Source organism: Varanus komodoensis, unplaced genomic scaffold, assembly GCF_004798865.1.
Source record: "Varanus komodoensis strain SLA01 unplaced genomic scaffold, ASM479886v1 scaffold9, whole genome shotgun sequence".
In the NCBI taxonomy this organism is placed as follows: domain Eukaryota; kingdom Metazoa; phylum Chordata; class Lepidosauria; order Squamata; family Varanidae; genus Varanus; species Varanus komodoensis.
Window position 1 is genome coordinate 5850514 of NW_025336598.1, and position 18135 is coordinate 5868648.

Consider the following 18135-nt stretch of genomic DNA (forward strand, 5'->3'; position numbering starts at 1 on the left):
GAAGGCCTACAACACCTTCTAGAATTAACACCAAAAAATGATGTCCTCATCATCATGGGGGATTGGAATGCTAAAGTAGGAAGCCAAAAGATAACCAGAATAACAGGCAAGTTTGGCCTTGGAGTACAAAATGAAGCAGAGCACAGGCTGGTAGAATTTTGTCAAGAGAATACGATGGTCATAGCAAACACTCTTCTCCAAGAACCCAAGAGACGACACTACACATGGACATCACCAGACAGTCAACACAGAAATCAAATTGACTATGTGCTCTGCAGCCAAAGATGGAGAAGCGCTATACAGTCAGTAAAAGCTAGACCAGGAGCTGACTGTGGCTCAGATCATGAGCTTCTTGTTGCAAAATGTAGGCTTAAATTGAAGAAAGTAGGGAAAAGCACTAGGCCACTCAGGTATGGCCTAAATCATATCCCTGATGAATATACAATAGAGGTTACAAATAGATTTAAGGAATTAGATATGATAGACAGAGTGCCTGAAGAACTTTGGATGGAGGTTCGCAACATTGTACAAGAGATAGCAACTAAAACCATTCCAAAGAAAAAGAAATGCAAGAAAGCAAAATGGCTGTCTGAGGAAGCTTTACAAATAGCTGAGGAAAGAAGGGAAGTGAAAGGCAAGGGAGACAGAGAAAGATACACCCAATTGAATGCAAAATTCCAGAGAATAGCTAGAAGAGATAAGAATGCCTTCTTAAATGAACAGTGCAATGAAATAGAAGAAAATATTAGAATAGGGAGGACCAGAGATCTCTTCAAGAAAATTGGAGATATGAAGGGAACGTTTCATGCACAGATGGGCATGATAAAGGACCAAAATGGCAGGGACCTAACAGAGGCAGAAGAAGAGGTGGCAAGATTACATAGAGGAACTATACAAGAAAGAGCTTAATGTCCCTGATAACCACGATGGGGTGGTCACTGACCTCGAGCCAGACATCCTGGAATGTGAAGTCAAATGGGCCTTAGGAAGTCTGAGCAACAACAAAGCTAGTGGAGGAGACAGTATTCCAGCTGAGCTATTCAGAATCCTAAAAGACGATGCAGTAAAAGTGCTACACTCAATATGCCAGCAAATTTGGAAAACTCAACAGTGCCCACAGGATTGGAAAAGGTCAGTTTACATTCCCATCCCAAAGAAGGGCAATGCCAAAGAATGTTCAAACTACCGCACCATTGCACTCATTTCACATGCTAGCAAAGTGATGCTTAAAATCCTACAAGCTAGGCTCCAGCAGTATGTGGACCGAGAACTACTAGCAGTATAAGCAGGATTTCGAAGGGGGAGAGGAATTGCCAGCATACGCTGGATCATGGAGAAAGCTAGGGAGTTCTAGAAAACATCTACTTCTGCTTGATTGACTATGCTAAAGCCTTTGATTGTGTGGATCACAACAAATTGTGGCAAGTTCTTAAAGAGATGGGAGTACCAGATCATCTTATTTGTCTCTTGAGAAACCTATATGCTGGTCAAGAAGCAACAGCAGGAACTGGACACGGAACCACTGATTGGTTCAAAATTGAGAAAGGAGTTTGGCAAGGCTGTATACTGTCACCCTGCCTATTTAACTTATATGCAGAGCACATCATGAAAAAGGTGGGGCTAGATGAATCACCAGTTGGAATTAAGATTCCTGGGAGAAATATCAACAATATGGGTTGTGTGATAAAACCCATAGAGTGCCTGGCAGACCATCAAATTCACCATGCGATGCTTGGTCAACTGCTTATTCTGCCTCAGTCCTCCTGCTGGAATTGCAGAGGTCAAAAGTTGGCTTGAAACTCAACATTCAGAAAACTAAGATCATGGCATCCGATCCTTTCACATCCTGGCAAATAGATGGGGAAGAAATGGAGGTAGTGACAGATTTTATTTTCCTGGGCTCCAAGATCACCGCCGACGGGGAGTGCAGCCAAGAAATTAAAAGACACTTGCTCCTGGGGAGGAAAGCCATGGCAAATCTAGACAGCATACTAAAAAGGAGAGACAGCACCCTGCCATCAAAAGTGCGTATAGTCAAGGCTATGGTTTTCCCAGTTGTAATGTCTGGCTGTGAAATCTGGACCATAAGGAAGGCTGAGCGCCGAAGGATTGAGGCCTTTGAATTGTGGTGCTGGAGGGACTGCAAGGCGATCAAACCGGTCATTCGTGGGGGAGATCAACCCTGACTGGTCTTTAGAAGGCCAGATACTGAAAATGAAAGTCAAATACTTTGGCCACCTAAGGAGAAGGAAGGGCTCCCTGGAGAAGAGCCTAATTCTGGGAACAATAGATGGCGAAGAAGGGGATGACAGAGAATGAGGTGGCTAGATGGAATCACTGAAGCAGTCGGCGTGAGCTTAAGTGGACTCCGGGAGATGGTGGAAGGCCTGGAGGACCGTTGTCCATGGGGTCGTGATGGGTTGGACACGACTTCTCGAGTAACAACAACAAGAGATAAAGCCCTTCTTTATTTGGGGATTGTTATGCTACTGAGATATATAGGTTGAAAAAGATGTGCAGAATGGTTCAGGAAGTTATTTCTGGATAAAATTGGATAATCTTCTTGTAGCTCTAAATAAGTGGCCTGCTATTTAAGTTCTGATAACACCTGTTCATAGCCCATTGAGGAGATAGCCGGCCATGAATAACTGTATAATTGCAATTTGGCCAATGTTGCCTGGCTCCATGCGCATTGAAAGCCGTTGGTCAGTATTAAAGGGACCAAGCCAGTTGGAAAGAAGAGGTGCTTGAGCCGGTAAGAAAAGATGTAAATCCAGGATGAAGTTTCAATTTTAAGGAGACCAGATTTGCATCGAAGGACCATGTTTGAGATGCAGCGGGGTGCTTGGAAGCTAGTCCTTAGGATCTTAAGACTGAACTCTTTCCAAGGGAAGAAAAGACCTGTAGGGTTCCAATTGAGCTCCAAACAGGAGCTGGGCTCGAATCTTAGCAGAGAAGACTATAATTGCTGTGGGCATATATCGTGCACCCTTAGAGAAATAAAAAGTTTGTAATGTTGACACTGTTTTCGTGTATTTAAGATGACATAGTCAGCATGAGATTTATGGTTACCTGTAGCATGAAAGACAATCCCCAGATATTTGAAGGGTTTGACTTCCTCAATTAGATGGTTATTAAGTTGTCAAACATGCATCTTTAGGGTGCTTGGCAAAAACCACAACTTTGGTTTTAGAGTAATTAATTTCTAAACCATCTTGCTGGCAATGCTCAACTAATACACAGAATACTTGTCTCAGGTCAATCTGTGTTTGAGAAAGTAGCACAGCATCATCTGCATATAGAAGAGCAGAGATGTGACTATTTCCCAGTTTTGGAGGATGAAGGGAAGGTTGTTGAGTTTATCAGTAAGAATACACAGAGAGAGAGAGAGAGAGAGAGAGAGAGAGAGAGAGAGAGAGAGAGAGAGAGAGAGAGAGAGAGAGAGAAGCAGAGGGGCTAGTATAAATACTTGTCTCATTCTCCTCTTAACTGGAATTTCTTTAGTGCAGTGTCCTTGGACATTGCAATGTACCTTCATCCAAGAATTCTCATAGAATTTATATATAAGCATAAGTAATCTTTTGTCAATTGAAGAATTCATTTTCTCCCAGACTTTGTATCTGAAGTCAAAAGCACATCTAAGGTCAATGAATGCTGCACAGAGTGAAGAGTGTGCTCCAGAATATTACTCAACCAGATGTTGAAGGGTTAGTGCATGGTCAATGATTGAGCAACCTTCTCTAAAGTCTGCCTGCTAATCAGTCAAAATATTCTTTGTTATAACCCAGTCCTGAAGCCTATAATACAGGTGTCTAGCATAAAGTTTACTGACTGTACTAAGGATGCTAATAGGAGAGTAATTGGCAGATAGATCCCTCTGTCTTTTTTTGTAGATTGGAATCACCAAGGCTAGGCCCCAGTCCTCAGGAACCTTAGCATGTTTGTTAATACAGATGAGTAAGGAAGCCAGAACAGGTACTCGCCCATCTAAATTGTTTTGGATAACCTCCACTGAGATGAAATTGTACCCAGGAGCTTTGTTTGGTTTCAGATGGTTAATCAGCTTTGTGATTTCAGTGCCTGATACTGGAGGCGAGCAGATAAGCTTCATAATCTAGTTTCCTCTTTGTATAAGGCAGTTCCTCCTGTGCATACAGCAACCTGAAATGGTCTTCCCAGACTGAAGCGGGGATAAAGGATAAAGATCGTAGCTTAAGAGAAGAAGATTGAAGAAATATGCATTTCAAGAATAAGCTTGAGTTCTTGGAGTGAGTGGCAAGAATTAGTTGGTTCCAGGAGTGTTTCCAGACCTTCCTCTTCTTTGCCTGTAATAGCTGTTTATATTTCCTCTTGAGCAAAAGAAGGTCTTGGATTGGGTAGGAGAGAGGATCCTTTTTGTAGTCCTTAAAACAGGAGATTTTGTTTTGTTTGAGGTTTTTTTTTGTTTGCCATATGGCTGTCACTATCAAACCATGGTTGGTTAAAGGAGCTCTGCTTCTTCTTAGTACCAGATGGATGGGTTGAGAGGATTGCCTGGAGATGCTGAATTAACTGGATGTACATTGACAGAATCTGATCAGTGGATCTGTCATCCAAGATGACTGTACAAAGTTGAAGTATCTCATTGGAAGAGAGCATTTGGGTTAGTTTGTCCTTCATCTGACCTGTCCATTTTGTTTGTACTTGTCCCCTGAGAATTTCTTCATGTAGAATAGGATAAATATTTAGAAAGGGAATATAGCGTGGCTTCAAAAGCAGCACATTAGGACAGTGATCACTTTCAGGATGGTTGTCAATATAAAACTGGAGGACTGAAAAAACTAAGTTCCTTGAAGTGGCTGTATAATCAATCAAGGAGGGCCTTGTACCTGCCCAATGTGAGAACTCTGCCAGGTGGTCTCTGATAGTAGCACCATTCAAATGTGCAGATCCAGTTTGTAAAATGTCTGTAGCATCTGTAGGCCTCTGAACTCTCCAGTGTGGTCCTCAGATTCTCTGTTTAGGAAGGGAGGGACAGTCTGAGAATTAGGAGGAATTTTGGAGAATTTGGCAAACAGTTGATCGTCATTTTTTTCCCCAGAAAAGTTGAGAATAACAGATTGTGCAAAATTCTCAAGATGGTCTATTGATGTAATCTCGGTTTTTAGGGTGGTTTAAATGTGGATATTCAACCCAGCACGATGTCTCCCTCGTCCAGTGCCTGGAACTTCTGAGAGGAATAGTGACTTGCAACCCTCGATGTGGCGATCCTTTAATGACCATGTCTCTTGGAACATAAGAATGTTAAACTGGGAGATGTAACTTACAAAGGCGGGGTCTCTCTTTCTGACTTCCCATCCAGCAGTGTTCAGGAGAACAAGTATAATGATTTTGATGTAAGACTTCCTTGCTTATTATCAGAGAATTTGCCTGAGAAGGTATTAAGGAGAAGGACCAATGTTTTCTCCATCTTCAAGAAAGGAAAAAAAGAAGAACCTGGGAACTACAGAAAAGTCTATTTGACATCAGTCCCTGGAAAAATTCTGGAGCAGATGATAAAGCAGTCAATCTGGAAACATCTTGAAGCCGATGCAGTGATTACTAGAAGCCAACTTGAATTTCTCAAGAGCAATCCTGCCAGACTAATCTGGTTTCATTTTTTGATCAGACATTTTCCCTGATAGACGGTGGAAATGATGTTGACATAATGTAGCTTGACTTTGGCAAAACTTTTGGTGATATTTCGATTAGCAAGCTAGCAAAAGTAGGATAGATGGAAGAACTATCAGGTGGATCCACAGATGGCTACAGAATTGGACTCAAAGAGTGTTCATCGATGGCCCCTTCTCAAACTGAGGGGAGGTAACAGGATACCCCAGGGTTCAGTCTTGTGCCCAGTGCTCTTCAACATTTTTATTAATCATTCCCTTCACTTCCTCATTCAAATCATTATCAGATTTGCAGATTACACAGAACTGGGTTGCAGGGTGGGAAGCTAATGCCCTGGATGACAGAAAGAAGATTCCAAGTGATCTTGATAGGTTGAAGCACTGGACTGAAAACAACAGAATGCGAATTTTGCCCAGAGGAAAAAGAAACTAAATGCATTGTTAGAAAATGGGGAGTAATTGACTCAGCAATACTGCATGTTAGAAGGATCTTGGAATAGATCAGAAACTGAATATGAGTCAACAATGTGCCTTCAAAAAGGGCAACTCCTATTTTAGGCTGCATTACCAGAAAGGTCGCTTCCAAACCATGTGAAATACTAGTTTCCCCTCACTCATCACCTGTTGGGTCTCATGTAGATTACTTTTTCCATTTCTGGGTACCAAAGCTTAAGAAGGATGCAGACATTGTGGAAAGGGTTCAGAGAAGGGTAACAAGGATAATGTGGGGATTGGCAAGAAAGCTATATGATGAGAGATTGAAAGAACTGGAAATTTTTAACCTCAAGAAAAGAAGACTGAAAAGGGATATGACAGTACTCCAACAAGTATTGAAAGAATGTCACAAAGAGGAAGAACATGATCTCTTCTCAATCATCTCAGAGTGCAGGACTCAACATCTCAAGTCACAGGAAGCCAGATTCTGGTTAGATAACAGGAAAAATTTCCTGACTCTAAGAGCAGTATGGCAATGGAACCAATAACCTAGGGAGGTTGTTGGTTGTGCCACACTGGAGGCATTCAAGATGCAACTGAACAGTCAGCTGAGAGCGATGGTTTAATTTGATCTTCTGCACAGGAGCCTGTTCCCTCAGTCTTGCCTTATACGACTTTCTGTGCAATTTGGCCACCATACTTGTGGCCCTACACTGCACTGATTCTAATCTGGTTATATCCTTCCTGTAATGTGGAGCCCAGAACTGAACCCAATGCTCCACTTGTGGACACACCAGAGTTGTAGAGTGATAGTAATACTTTTCTTGATCTAGAAGGCACACTTGTGACTATGCAACCAAGGGTGGCATTCACCCTCTTGACCTCCGTGTCACACTGCTGACTCATGTTTAGCCTGCAGTCAACCATTCCCCCGAGATCCCTTTCACAAATGCTGTTCTCCAGCCACTTGTCCCCTAACCTGTACTTATGACACCCATTCCTATGCCCCAAGTTCAAGACCTTGCACTTATCCACATTGAACGTCATCCTGTTGTCTCCTGCCCACTTCCCTAGTCTATCCAGATCCTTTTGGATCCTGAGTACCTGCTCCTCACTTGTGGCCACTGCCCCCATTTTAGTATTGTTTGTGAATTTGATCAGCAGACTGGTCACCCCCTTCTTCCATGTCATTGATGAAGAGACTAAACAGGATCGGTCCCAGGACAGAGCCCTGGGGGACCCCACTTGTCACTGGTCGCCATCCTTATGATTCCCCACTAATAGTTACCCTCCATTTTCGGTTGGTTAGCCATGCCCCAATCCATCGGACAGTACATTGGTCTGTCCCAAAACTTTTCAATTTTTCAATCAGGATATCATGTGGCACTTTGTCAAAGGCCTTGCTGAAATCCAGGTAAACCACATCCACTACATCCCCTCCATCTAGCAACCTTGAAACCGTGTCATAGAACTCCACAAGCTTTGTCTGACAGAACCTATTTTTGTGGTAGCTGTGTTGTGTGGCTTCCAATCTCCCTTCCCTATCTATGGTTACTTGATCTCTTGCTAGTATGAGCCTTTGCGTTATTTTTACTACAGTGGGTGTAAGGCTAACTGGTCTATAATTCCCCCGTCCCCTTTACTACGCTTTTTGAAAATTGGGACCACTGACGCCACCCTCCAGTCCTCTGGAACCTCATCCACACCTTAAAGAACTGTGCTTGATAGGTTGACAGCCTGTCATCTATAACTCTGAAAATTCTAAGCTTAAGATTGTATTCACAGTTGACCCATGCTCATTTTTATTCATTAACTTATGTAGCAGAAATCAAAGTTCTAGAACATGCTTCAGTTTTAGAAACAGAGAAAACAGAGCAAGTCAGAAGGGGTCTTGTGGGCCATCTAGTCTGACCCGCAGCTCTAGCCAGTTCTGCATGTCCAGCCTATCCTTAAACACCCTCATGGATGGGACTTCAACCACCTCCTGTGAAAGCCCATTCCGTATTCTAGTGGTCCTAACTCTCAGGAAGTGCTTTGTGGCATTCACCTTGAATCTTGGTTCCCTGAGCTTTGCTCCATTGGAATGTGTCCTGCCCTCCACAGGAGGGGAAAAAAGGTAATGACCCACCTCCATGTGACACCCCCTCACATACCTATATGTCGCTAACAGGTCCCTTCTGAATTTCCTCTTCTCTAGGATGAAAAGACCCAGTTTCCTCAGTCTCACCTCATATGACTTACTGTGCAAACCAGCCACCATACTTGTGGCCCTGCGCTGCACCAATTCCAACCTTGCTAGATCCCTCGTGTAATGAGGGGCCCAGGATTCAACACAGTACTCTGGCTGCAGGCACACCAGAGTTGTATAAAGTAGCAGTAATACCTCTCTGATTCAGAAGCAATGCTTCTGGCTATGCATCCTAGGGTGGTGCTCGCCGTCTTGACTGCTGCTTCACACTGCTGACTCATGTTAAGCCTGCAGTCCACCAGCACCCTGAGATCCTTTCACAAGTGTTGCTCTCCAGCCCCTTGTCCCGTAACCTGTACTTCTGACACTCATTCCTATGTGCCAAGTGCAAGACCTTGCACTTATCCACTTTGAATGCCATCCTGTCATCCCTTGCCCAATTCCATAGTCTGTCTAGATCCTTTTGGATCCAGAGTACCTGCTCCTCAGTTGTGGCCACCGCCCCCCATTTTAGTATCATCTGCAAATTTGATCAGCAGAATAGTCACCAGGTCATTGATGAAAAGTTTGAACAGGATTGGTCCCAGGACAGAGCCCTAGGGGACACCACTTGTCACTGACCGCCATACCAATGATTCTCCATTAATAGTTACTCCAATTGTTTTAAACATATCCTTCCCCTCATCACTGCACAGTATGGACAGCACACTTGTTGGCTTTAACGTCATCTGGAGGATATGCTACCCATTACTTTTCTCCTTCTGTATCTGCACTCAAGGGTGAAATTTCATAGTAACCCCAGTTTTTCATGCCTTCAGCTGGGGTTTTGCAGCTTTGCCTTTCCAATTTCCATTCCCTACAGTGTTCCAAAAGCTGCTGTTGAATGTTGGGATTGCCCTCTAAAGCAACTATAGGAGCAAGGCATTGGAAAAGAAAATTGTCAAAGCCTCCTTTCATGCAAGAGGTACTTTGAAACACAGACTTTCTGAATCCTGGCGACTTTCTTGACTTCTAGGTTTATGAATTAAGTCTGCATTATACACAGCATCAGGACCACAATGTTGTGACTGGCTCTTTGGAATTACTGCAACAGCTTCTTAGGACACCACCTCCTAATCTTCTCTGTGCTCTGACTACTGCTGGCGGTATTACACAAATCAACATATTGAAAGATGAGCCTATCAACAGAAACCGAAGTGGCAGCATAGTAGAACTTATAGGTAAGCCATATTTTTCACCTTTGCAAAAGTAGTCATTGTAAAAACTTCAGTTGAAATTCCTATTTTTACTAAAGGCAAGTGTTTAACTTTCAAAGCATACTCAACCAGAAGATCTAAATTAGCATTCCATATTATTTTAAACAGTAAATCCTAGATGGGTCACAACACTAAAAAGATTTCCATGACACCTTAATGACTTCAATAATAAAGTGCGTAATTTGCATAGAAATGTATTGTTCTGTTGCATTTGTGTTACACCATGTGTTAGTTTCTTTTTCTGCCCTTTTACTAGAGTGAAGTCAGATGAATAAAAAACCAGTTAAGTTTTTTTTTGAAAAAAATGCCTTTCTATCTGTAATTGCTAACATTTTAAATTTTTGTTTTGATTTATGATGGGGATATTAATTTGTGCTACTGGACTAGTTTGTTCGTGCTTTATTCATGCAGGTATTTTTCAGTAGTAAAGTTTGCTTCTGTCTGTCAGTAGAAAACAGTATTTAAAACAGGGAAAAAATTCAGAAGCTTATGTAGTTCCTTCTTGACATTCACTCTGATTTGTGCCTTGATTTGTTACTTTTTGTAATTTGCAGCTGGAGGGGGGTCTGCAGGCAGCCCTGTTTTTTCCAGAAAACAAAAAGGTGATTATATATATGAAATCACAATCTCTGGCTTTGTTTTCTTTCCTCTTTTCATTTCTTTGACTTGATAAATCTAGGTTTCTGTTAACATATAACATGGCTGGTTTCTTTTTAATTACTCATTGAAAGTTCAAGGCTATGCAAGTTTACTTAGAAGTAAACCTATCAGAATTCAGTGTGGCTCACTCTCTGAAAAGTGAATTCAGTCTGTTATGAGGTTTTTTTGTTTTGTTTTGTTTTTTGTTTTGGTCATATGTTGCTGTTGATCATTAAATAAGCACATTTTTCCATGAATTTCTTTAAATCTTTTGGTGGTGCTGCTTTCAAAATCTGCTGTTTGTCTAATTTGCCTGTGAATGCTCCTTTTTACTATATCCGCTTCAAATGAAATGCACTTTTTTATATTTTATGGTTGTTTTGTTCATATTTATTTCAACTTCTTTGGTATTTTCTTAATGCATGCTTATCTACTGCATATTTTCAGCTGTGGATATGATGCTCTTTTACTAACACAGTTTATATATTATTGTTACTGCTTTGCAGTATATATAAACCTATGGTATATTGAACAGGGATGTTCAACTTACTTGCATATCTTCAACTCTTCTTTGCCCTTATTACTTTTTAAACTTAGATCTTGAAATTTGATTCTCCTATTTCTGTCATTAAAGCCAGATTTTTTTTCCCTAGACTACAGGTGTAGGTTGCATTCTCCTCTGTCTGAAATACTAGTATAACTTATTGCTTTTGAACTTTCTGTAGTGTTGTGCTGCATGAGTCAGTATGTATAATTTGGATTACAACTGCAGTGGGTGGAAACAGAGTATGTCAGGGATGGATAACCACGTGCTCACCTATTTGGCATGGCCTTCATGGGTTCCACAACTGGACTGCCAGCTTCTTTGCCTTACTGCTGATCATCAACTGAAGATAGCACAGTTTGATTGCTCCCCTGCTACTGTTACATTACAACATTCAAAAAGCCTCCATGGGCGCTAGTGGAAGCTTTTTAAATTGTAGTGAGGGGGCATTTGGGGAGGGCTCTGCTGGAAAAGGAAGGTCTAACCTCCCGTCCTCAACACTGTGACCCTCTCTTGAAAATCTGTGACTCCTTTCACATTACAATCAGGTCTTTAAAAAGTTTCTCTCATTGATATCTGTGGAAGCTTTTAAGAACCCTAATTGTCATATGGGGCAGCAGTTTCAGAGGGAAGTGAGTAACTATCTCTTCTCTAACATTCAGTCCACATTAAAAAGAGCTCTTTTATACTGTAATTAAGGGATGCAGGTGACATAGTGCTTTAAACTGCTGTGTTGCTGGGCTGGTTGATTGAAAGTTCGCCAGTTTGAGTCTGCATGGCAGGGTAAGTTCCCATTGCTCCATCCCAGCTCCTGCCAACTATCTATGCAAATAGATAAAAAGGTACCACTTTGGTGGGAATGTAACAGCTTTCTGTGCACTTCGGTGTTTAGTCATGCTGACCACATGACCACAGAAACGGTCTGCAGACAAACGCTGGCTCCCTCAGCTAGGAAACTGAGATGAGCACCACCCCCAAGAGTCAGACATGACTGGACTTTAATGTCAAGGGGAAATCTTTACCTTTATACTGTAATTAGGCCTCTTTGTGCATAACTGCAATTTTGGGAGGAGGGTATGTTTGGCTGCTGGGTAGTGGGGGCTGTAATTGCTCCTCTGAAATCACTTTCCCTCCATTCCTACCAGGCTTTAATAATTTTAAAGACATCATCAAGAGTGAAGCACTAGCCTGCTTGGGCAAAGAATCATCTAACCCAAGTGCCACTTCTTATCTACCAGGTCATATAAAACTACTTCCAGAGCTTGTTCCTTGGTCTGAACAACTCATGTTACTATGTGGATGGCAGCTGAGTTTCTGCCTTGGATAGTGATCCCTCCCTGGTTTTGACCTTGAACAGTGTTCATTTTGAAAAGTTATTTGCAAATCTAACCAACTGTGAATGTATTCACGTTTGATTTCAACTGGCGTTTTAGAACCTTTTTCTTGAGGACCATATTTCAGCTTCAAGACTTTGGGAGCTACATTCTTGTGATTATGTGTTGAAACATAAATTGGGTGGGATCAAAATGTAATTCTTACATAGTTTAAGTAGTTAGTGGTGTATGGTCTCCACATTCCATTCAGTCTAATGAATAAGGTCATAGCGACATATGGCATGCACTATGTTTGAAGAAGGTACTTGGTTTATTTTAAAGCCCTTTGGAGGGCTTTTGCTGGCAAGAAATGATTGTTGCCTCAAAAAAATTAATTCAGAAATCCATAATGTTTATGTGCTGTCAAGTCATCTCTGATGTAGGCAGACCCTTTGAATGAATACCCTCCAAAATGTCCTGTCCTTGACAATCCTGCTCAGCTCCTGTAAACTTAAGACAGTGGCTTCCTTTATGGAATCTATCAATCTCAAATTTGATCTACTACTTCTCCTTTGACCTTCCTTAGCATTCCTAACTTCTGTAGTGATTCAGAATGTTAGTGTCGTTCAAGTTGGACAGGAGCGTCTACCAAAGAAGCAAACAAACCTAAGAGAAGACTTCATAATTTTGGAAAAAACTCATGTCTTATGAGTTTGTAAATGTTAAATGTACACTGATGAAACATGCAGAAACATTTATTATTACCATATCAGCATTACAGGAATCGGCATGTGGCTAAGGGAGTGTTGGTTACACCAGCCGTGCAAATTAGCCTAGTGTTATTCCCATTTTTATATTTCTGTGGAGGGGATGGGGAAGGTAGAATATGAAAATTTCACTTGTATAGTCCAGAGTTATCCTCCACTGGAGAACACTTTAGTGGTGGAGTCTGTTAAGAATGTCTTTGCAAGGGGAAGAGAAATGAGTGTGCTTAATCAGGGATTAGGTCTCTACAGTAGCCTGGATTACTCACTTTGCTTTTCACATGTTATCAGCCACTTTTTACTTCACCATAATACAATGTTTACTACATGGTTTGAGTTTTAAACTTCAGGAATACTAGTTTGGAATTTCTTGTCTTTCAAATGTACATTTTTTGTCTGGTTGTGTATTTCATCTGTGTGTGTATGTAAGAGTGACAAGGCTGGTCCATGAGAAAAACATCCAAAATGTACAGTTGGGCAATATCTGTATTCTGGGACAGGGAATATAAAGTTTTCAGTGTTATGATAAGAATATTGATGGTATAAAGCAGGAGCCCTCAAACTACAGCCCACCAAGATCATTTTACCTGGCACGCCTCAGAGCTTTTGGACTCGTTCAGAGAAAACAATCTCCTAACAAGTCTGAAAGCTCTGAGGTGGCGCAGGCATACTCTGAAACACTTTCAGTTTCGGAAACTAGCAGAGAGCCGGCACATGTGCCAATTTGTGACAGTTCTGTTCAGCTGCGCGTGCTCTGGCTCTTTCTGCTAGCTCTGACTAGTTCCTGATGCTGTGCTGGTCTTCTCAGCGTGAATTGTGCATGCGCTGGCTCTTCCACCTATTGCTCACATGGGCTGGCTCTGAATACAGAAGAGAGGAGCAAATATGGAACTGGACATTGACCATCTCATTAGCCAAAAGCAGGCACCTACTTCCCATTGAAATACGAATAAGTTTTTGTTGATTAAAATTGTTCTTCATTTTAAATGTTGATTTTTCCTCTTTTTTTGCACTACAAATAAGATATGTGCAGTGTGCATAGGAATTCGTTCATATTTTTTTTCAAACTATAGTCCGGCCCTCCAGCAGTCTAGGGACAGTGAACAGCTCTAAGTGGACGCTTGTGAAAGACTGACACTTTTTCTTCAAAAATTATCACATGGGGCCCTGTTTAAAAAGTTTGAGGACCCCTGGCATAAAACATCCAATACAGTATTCTTAAGCCCATTGTTCTGCTCTGTTCCTACATCCCTCCTTCCAAATAAAGTTTATTTGGACCCAAGAATGCCTCTGCAGAGCTTAACAGCATAAGATGTATACTGGATCAGATGAGGAGTCCATCTGGGCCAGTATTCTGTTCATGCAGTTGCCTGTAGGAAAAGCCAGAGTTAGAACATGACTGCAGCAGCACATTCTGCCCAAATCCCCTAGCAACTGGTGTACATAGGCATTAATACACATCTGCTATGAATTTGTCCAGCCCCCCTGAAAGCCATCCAAATTGCTGTCCATCACTACAACTAGTGGTAGCAAATTCCACAGTTTAACTTTGTGTGTTGTTAAAAGTACAGATAAAAAGAATTCAGTCAGCTTCACTTCAATTTCCTTATCTTTCTTAGTACACTTTTATCTTGGTTGGTCCAGTGGTTCAAGTAGCCTTCCTAGTTGATTTTCTATTTCTCCTATAGCTGAAGAAGACTTTCTTCATCTTCATGGTATTAAAAATGCAAGCAAGAATAATTTGAGACAAACATAGAAACATAGAAAACAGCGCGAGTCAGAAGGGGCTTCCGGGCCATCTAAGTCTGACCTCCAGCACCAGCCGGCTCCTCTCACAACATGCCCACAATGTGGACGTCCAGCGTTTCCTTGAACACCCACACCGATGGGGCCTCAACGACCTCTCGCGGAAGCCCATTCCACACCCTCGGGGTCCTGACTTTCAGGAAGTGCTTCTTGGCATCCAAACGGAACCTTGGCTTCCTGAGCTTTGCTCCGTTGGAGTGCGTCCTGCCTTCCTCTGCAGGGGAGAACAGGTCTCTACCCATCTCCATGTGACATCCCCTCACATACCTGTATGTCGCCAACATATCCCCTCTGAGTCTCCTCTTCTCCAGGCTAAAGAGACCCAGTTCCCTCAGTCTCGCCTCATATGGCATCCCCTGCAAACCGCCCACCAGCCTTGTGGCCTTACTCTGCACTGACTCTAACCTGGCTATATCATTTCTGTAATGAGGGGCCCAAAATTGAACACAATACTCCAGTTGTGGGCACACTAGAGTCGTGTAGGGTGGTAGTAATACCTCTCTTGATCTAGAAGTCACACTTCTGGCTATGCAACCAAGGGTGGCGCTCACCCTCTTGACCACCGCATCACACTGCTGACTCATGTTTAGCCTGCAGTCAACCAGTACCCCGAGGTCCCTTTCACAAGTGCTGCTCTCCAGCCACTTATCACCTAACCTGTACTTATGACAGCTATTCCTATGCCCCAAGTGCAAGACCTTGCACTTATCCACATTGAACGCCATCCTGTTGTCTCCTGCCCACTTCCATAGTCTGTCCAGATCCTTTTGGATCTGGAGTACCTGCTCCTCAGTTGTGGCCACTGCTCCAGTTTTAGTGTCGTCTGCAAATTTGATCAGCAGACTGTTCACCCCTTCTTCCATGTCATTAATGAAAAGATTAAACAGGATCGGCCCAGGACAGAGCCCTGGGGGACCCCGCTTGTCACTGGCCGCCATCCAGATGATTCCCCGCTAATGGTTACCTTCTGCTTTTGGTCAGTCAACCATGCCCTAATCCACCAGACAGTGCTTTGGTGTATCCCAAAACTCCTCAGTTTCTCCAACAGGATATCATGGGGCACTTTGTCAAAGGCCTTGCTGAAATCCAGGTATACCACATCCACTGCATCCCCTCCTTCTAGCCATCTCAAAACCTTGTCATAGAATTCCACAAGGTTTGTCTGGCAGGACCTGTTTTTGCAGAAGCCGTGTTGTGTGGCTGTCAGCCTCCCTTCCCTATCTAGCATCACTAGATCTCTCTCTGTTATGAGCCTTTCCATTGTCTTTCCTACAATGGGCATAAGGCTAACTGGTCTATAGTTCCCCATGTCCTTTCTACTACCCTTTTTGAAAATTGGGACCACTGATGCCACCCTCCAGTCCTCTGGAACTTCACCCATTCTCCACGAGGTCTCAAAAATGGAGGCCAGCGGGTGTGAGAGAACCCCTACCAACTCTCTAAGTACTCTTGGGTGTAACCCGTCAGGGCCTGGCGCCTTTGTAAGGTCCAGTGACCTGAAGAGCCCCTCAACTTCAGGGGGGATGACTCTAATCTGTGCCCCTAAGTCCCCAGCCTCATCTAATCTCCTATGTGGATCTCCCCCATCCTGCTTTGGGGAGAACACAGAGGCAAAATACTCATTTAGCATCTGTGCCTGTTCCCTCATATCAGTCACTGGATCTCTTTCCTCCTTATTTAGTGGTCCCACCACTTGTCTCCCCTTCCTCTTCCTACTTACATGCTGAAAGAAGCTCTTTTTGTTGCTCTTGATATTCCTGGCAAGTCTCAGCTCATAATCAGCCTTAGCCTTGTGAAGAATCTTTCTGCAATGGGCCTCCTCCTCCCGGTATACCCTTTTGTCTATTTGCCCCAGTACCCAATTCCTACGGAGGTTCCTCTTTCATCTAATCCCTTTAACCACTTCCTTTCGCATCCATGGCTGCACTCTCCTCCGCCTCCCCATCTTACTGACTAGAGGTATCGTCAAGGCTTGCTCCTCCAAAACCTCCCTTTTGAGTGCCATCCACCCCTCCTCAACTCATTTGCCTTCCAGTAACCTATCCCAGGAGACTTTCCCCAGTCTGGCCTTCAGTTGGCCAAAGTTAGCCCTCTTGAAGTCCCAGCTTCTAGTGCTCGACCTGGTGCACGTCCCCAGGCCCCTAATCTCAGAATGATCACTCGTATCCAGAGCTCCCTTAATCTGTACTTCATCTATCAGCTCCTCCCTATTGGTCAAGACCAAGTCAAGGATGTTTCCCCCCCTCATCACTTCTCGGACCCTCTGTCTGAAAAACCCTCCCTCAATTTCTTCTGACCTGGCTGTCACCACCAAGTGAGTCTCCCAACTAATATCCGGGAGATTGAAATCTCCCATAATTGCTGTGTCTCTCCCCTGAGATATCCTTAGAATCTGGCCTGTCAGGACATCATCCAGCTCCACAGTATAGGGCAACTACCATTCAGGTAGAATATCCCAAATTCCAAGTCAAAAAATTCCAAAGTCTAAGCCAAAACTACAAGTTGGAGTTGTACTTTCAATATAATTTCTCAGATGTCAATCCAAAAATCTAATATATCAATCACAAAATCATTAAAACATATCATTGAGTATATAAAGAATTTTTCAACAACACTGTGTTTTTAAAGGTTGTTGTGATATTTGTCTGAATCCATCAAATCATATGCAGAACAATAGGGACTGCATAGATTTTCATTTGCTATTTGGCATGACAAAATGGTGTGTTTACTTTTTGTAGATTTGGACACTCATCTAATTTTCTGAACTTAAAATGCAGTTCTGGAAATGCTATTGGTACTTGAGTTAAATAAATGAATTTTTACCATTACGTATTTTTAAGGTAGTGTTAAATTCTTGAGTATACCAAAAAATCTGTTTTTGCTAAAATTGACCATCACGTATTATTTGTTAGTCCATGTCTAAGTTTTCTTGAGTATCTTGTCTGTTGTATTTCTATTGGTGTTTTATTTCTTCATCTGTGCATCTAATTGAAAAATTACTAGTAGATAATTGAATTGTTGTGTATGCTAGACACTGAAAACTAAACAAATTATTGCATTGATTATTAGCCAAAGTCCTCCTAGGGGAAGAAGAAGGTTTGGAAGATGACTCTGAAACAAGATCTGAAGTCAGTAACTCAAGTTTTGCAGGTAAATTTGCTCATTACTTGGCTTGTTTCAGTACCACTGAGGACTTCTGTTCATGCAATGTTGAAAATAGATTTGGATTTCATGGCCATGAAATAAATGAAGGCGGAAAAAATGCACATTTAATGGCTGGAAAGTAAATGGAGGAAAGATGTAATAGAAATTTTCCCTTCATACCCTTCCTTGACATGAACAGTATATATATTTTCTCTTAAAATTATAAACATTCTCTAGAGATCCTTAAAACAGGGTGGAGCTAATGGGATATTAGGACTTATTCCCACTCCTCCAAAATGTCCCAGTTAACTCCATCGTATTCAACTGCTTTCTCATGGTTATTTTTAGAACTTTCAGGAAACTGTAGGAACTACCGTGGTAAGCATTCTGAAAAGGAG

The 18135-nt window shown here is 42.3% G+C and overlaps 1 protein-coding gene across 8 annotated transcripts in view; it reads left to right on the plus strand.

The window, feature by feature from the left end:
• HTT (huntingtin) overlaps positions 1 to 18135 on the plus strand; it is a 454323-nt gene that overhangs the window by 76690 nt on the left and 359498 nt on the right. For 6 of the 8 annotated variants that reach the window (XR_006413521.1, XM_044417924.1, XM_044417925.1 and 3 more), the window contains 3 exons: positions 9287 to 9491; positions 10082 to 10129; positions 17663 to 17743. Coding sequence is in view for 7 of the 8 variants with exons in the window: in XM_044417924.1 (XP_044273859.1) it covers positions 9287 to 9491; positions 10082 to 10129; positions 17663 to 17743 (334 nt within the window). In the remaining variant the exon portion in view is untranslated. The remainder of the gene's footprint in view (positions 1 to 9286; positions 9492 to 10081; positions 10130 to 17662; positions 17744 to 18135) is intronic. The other 2 variants (XM_044417926.1, XM_044417928.1) reach the window with 2 other exon arrangements.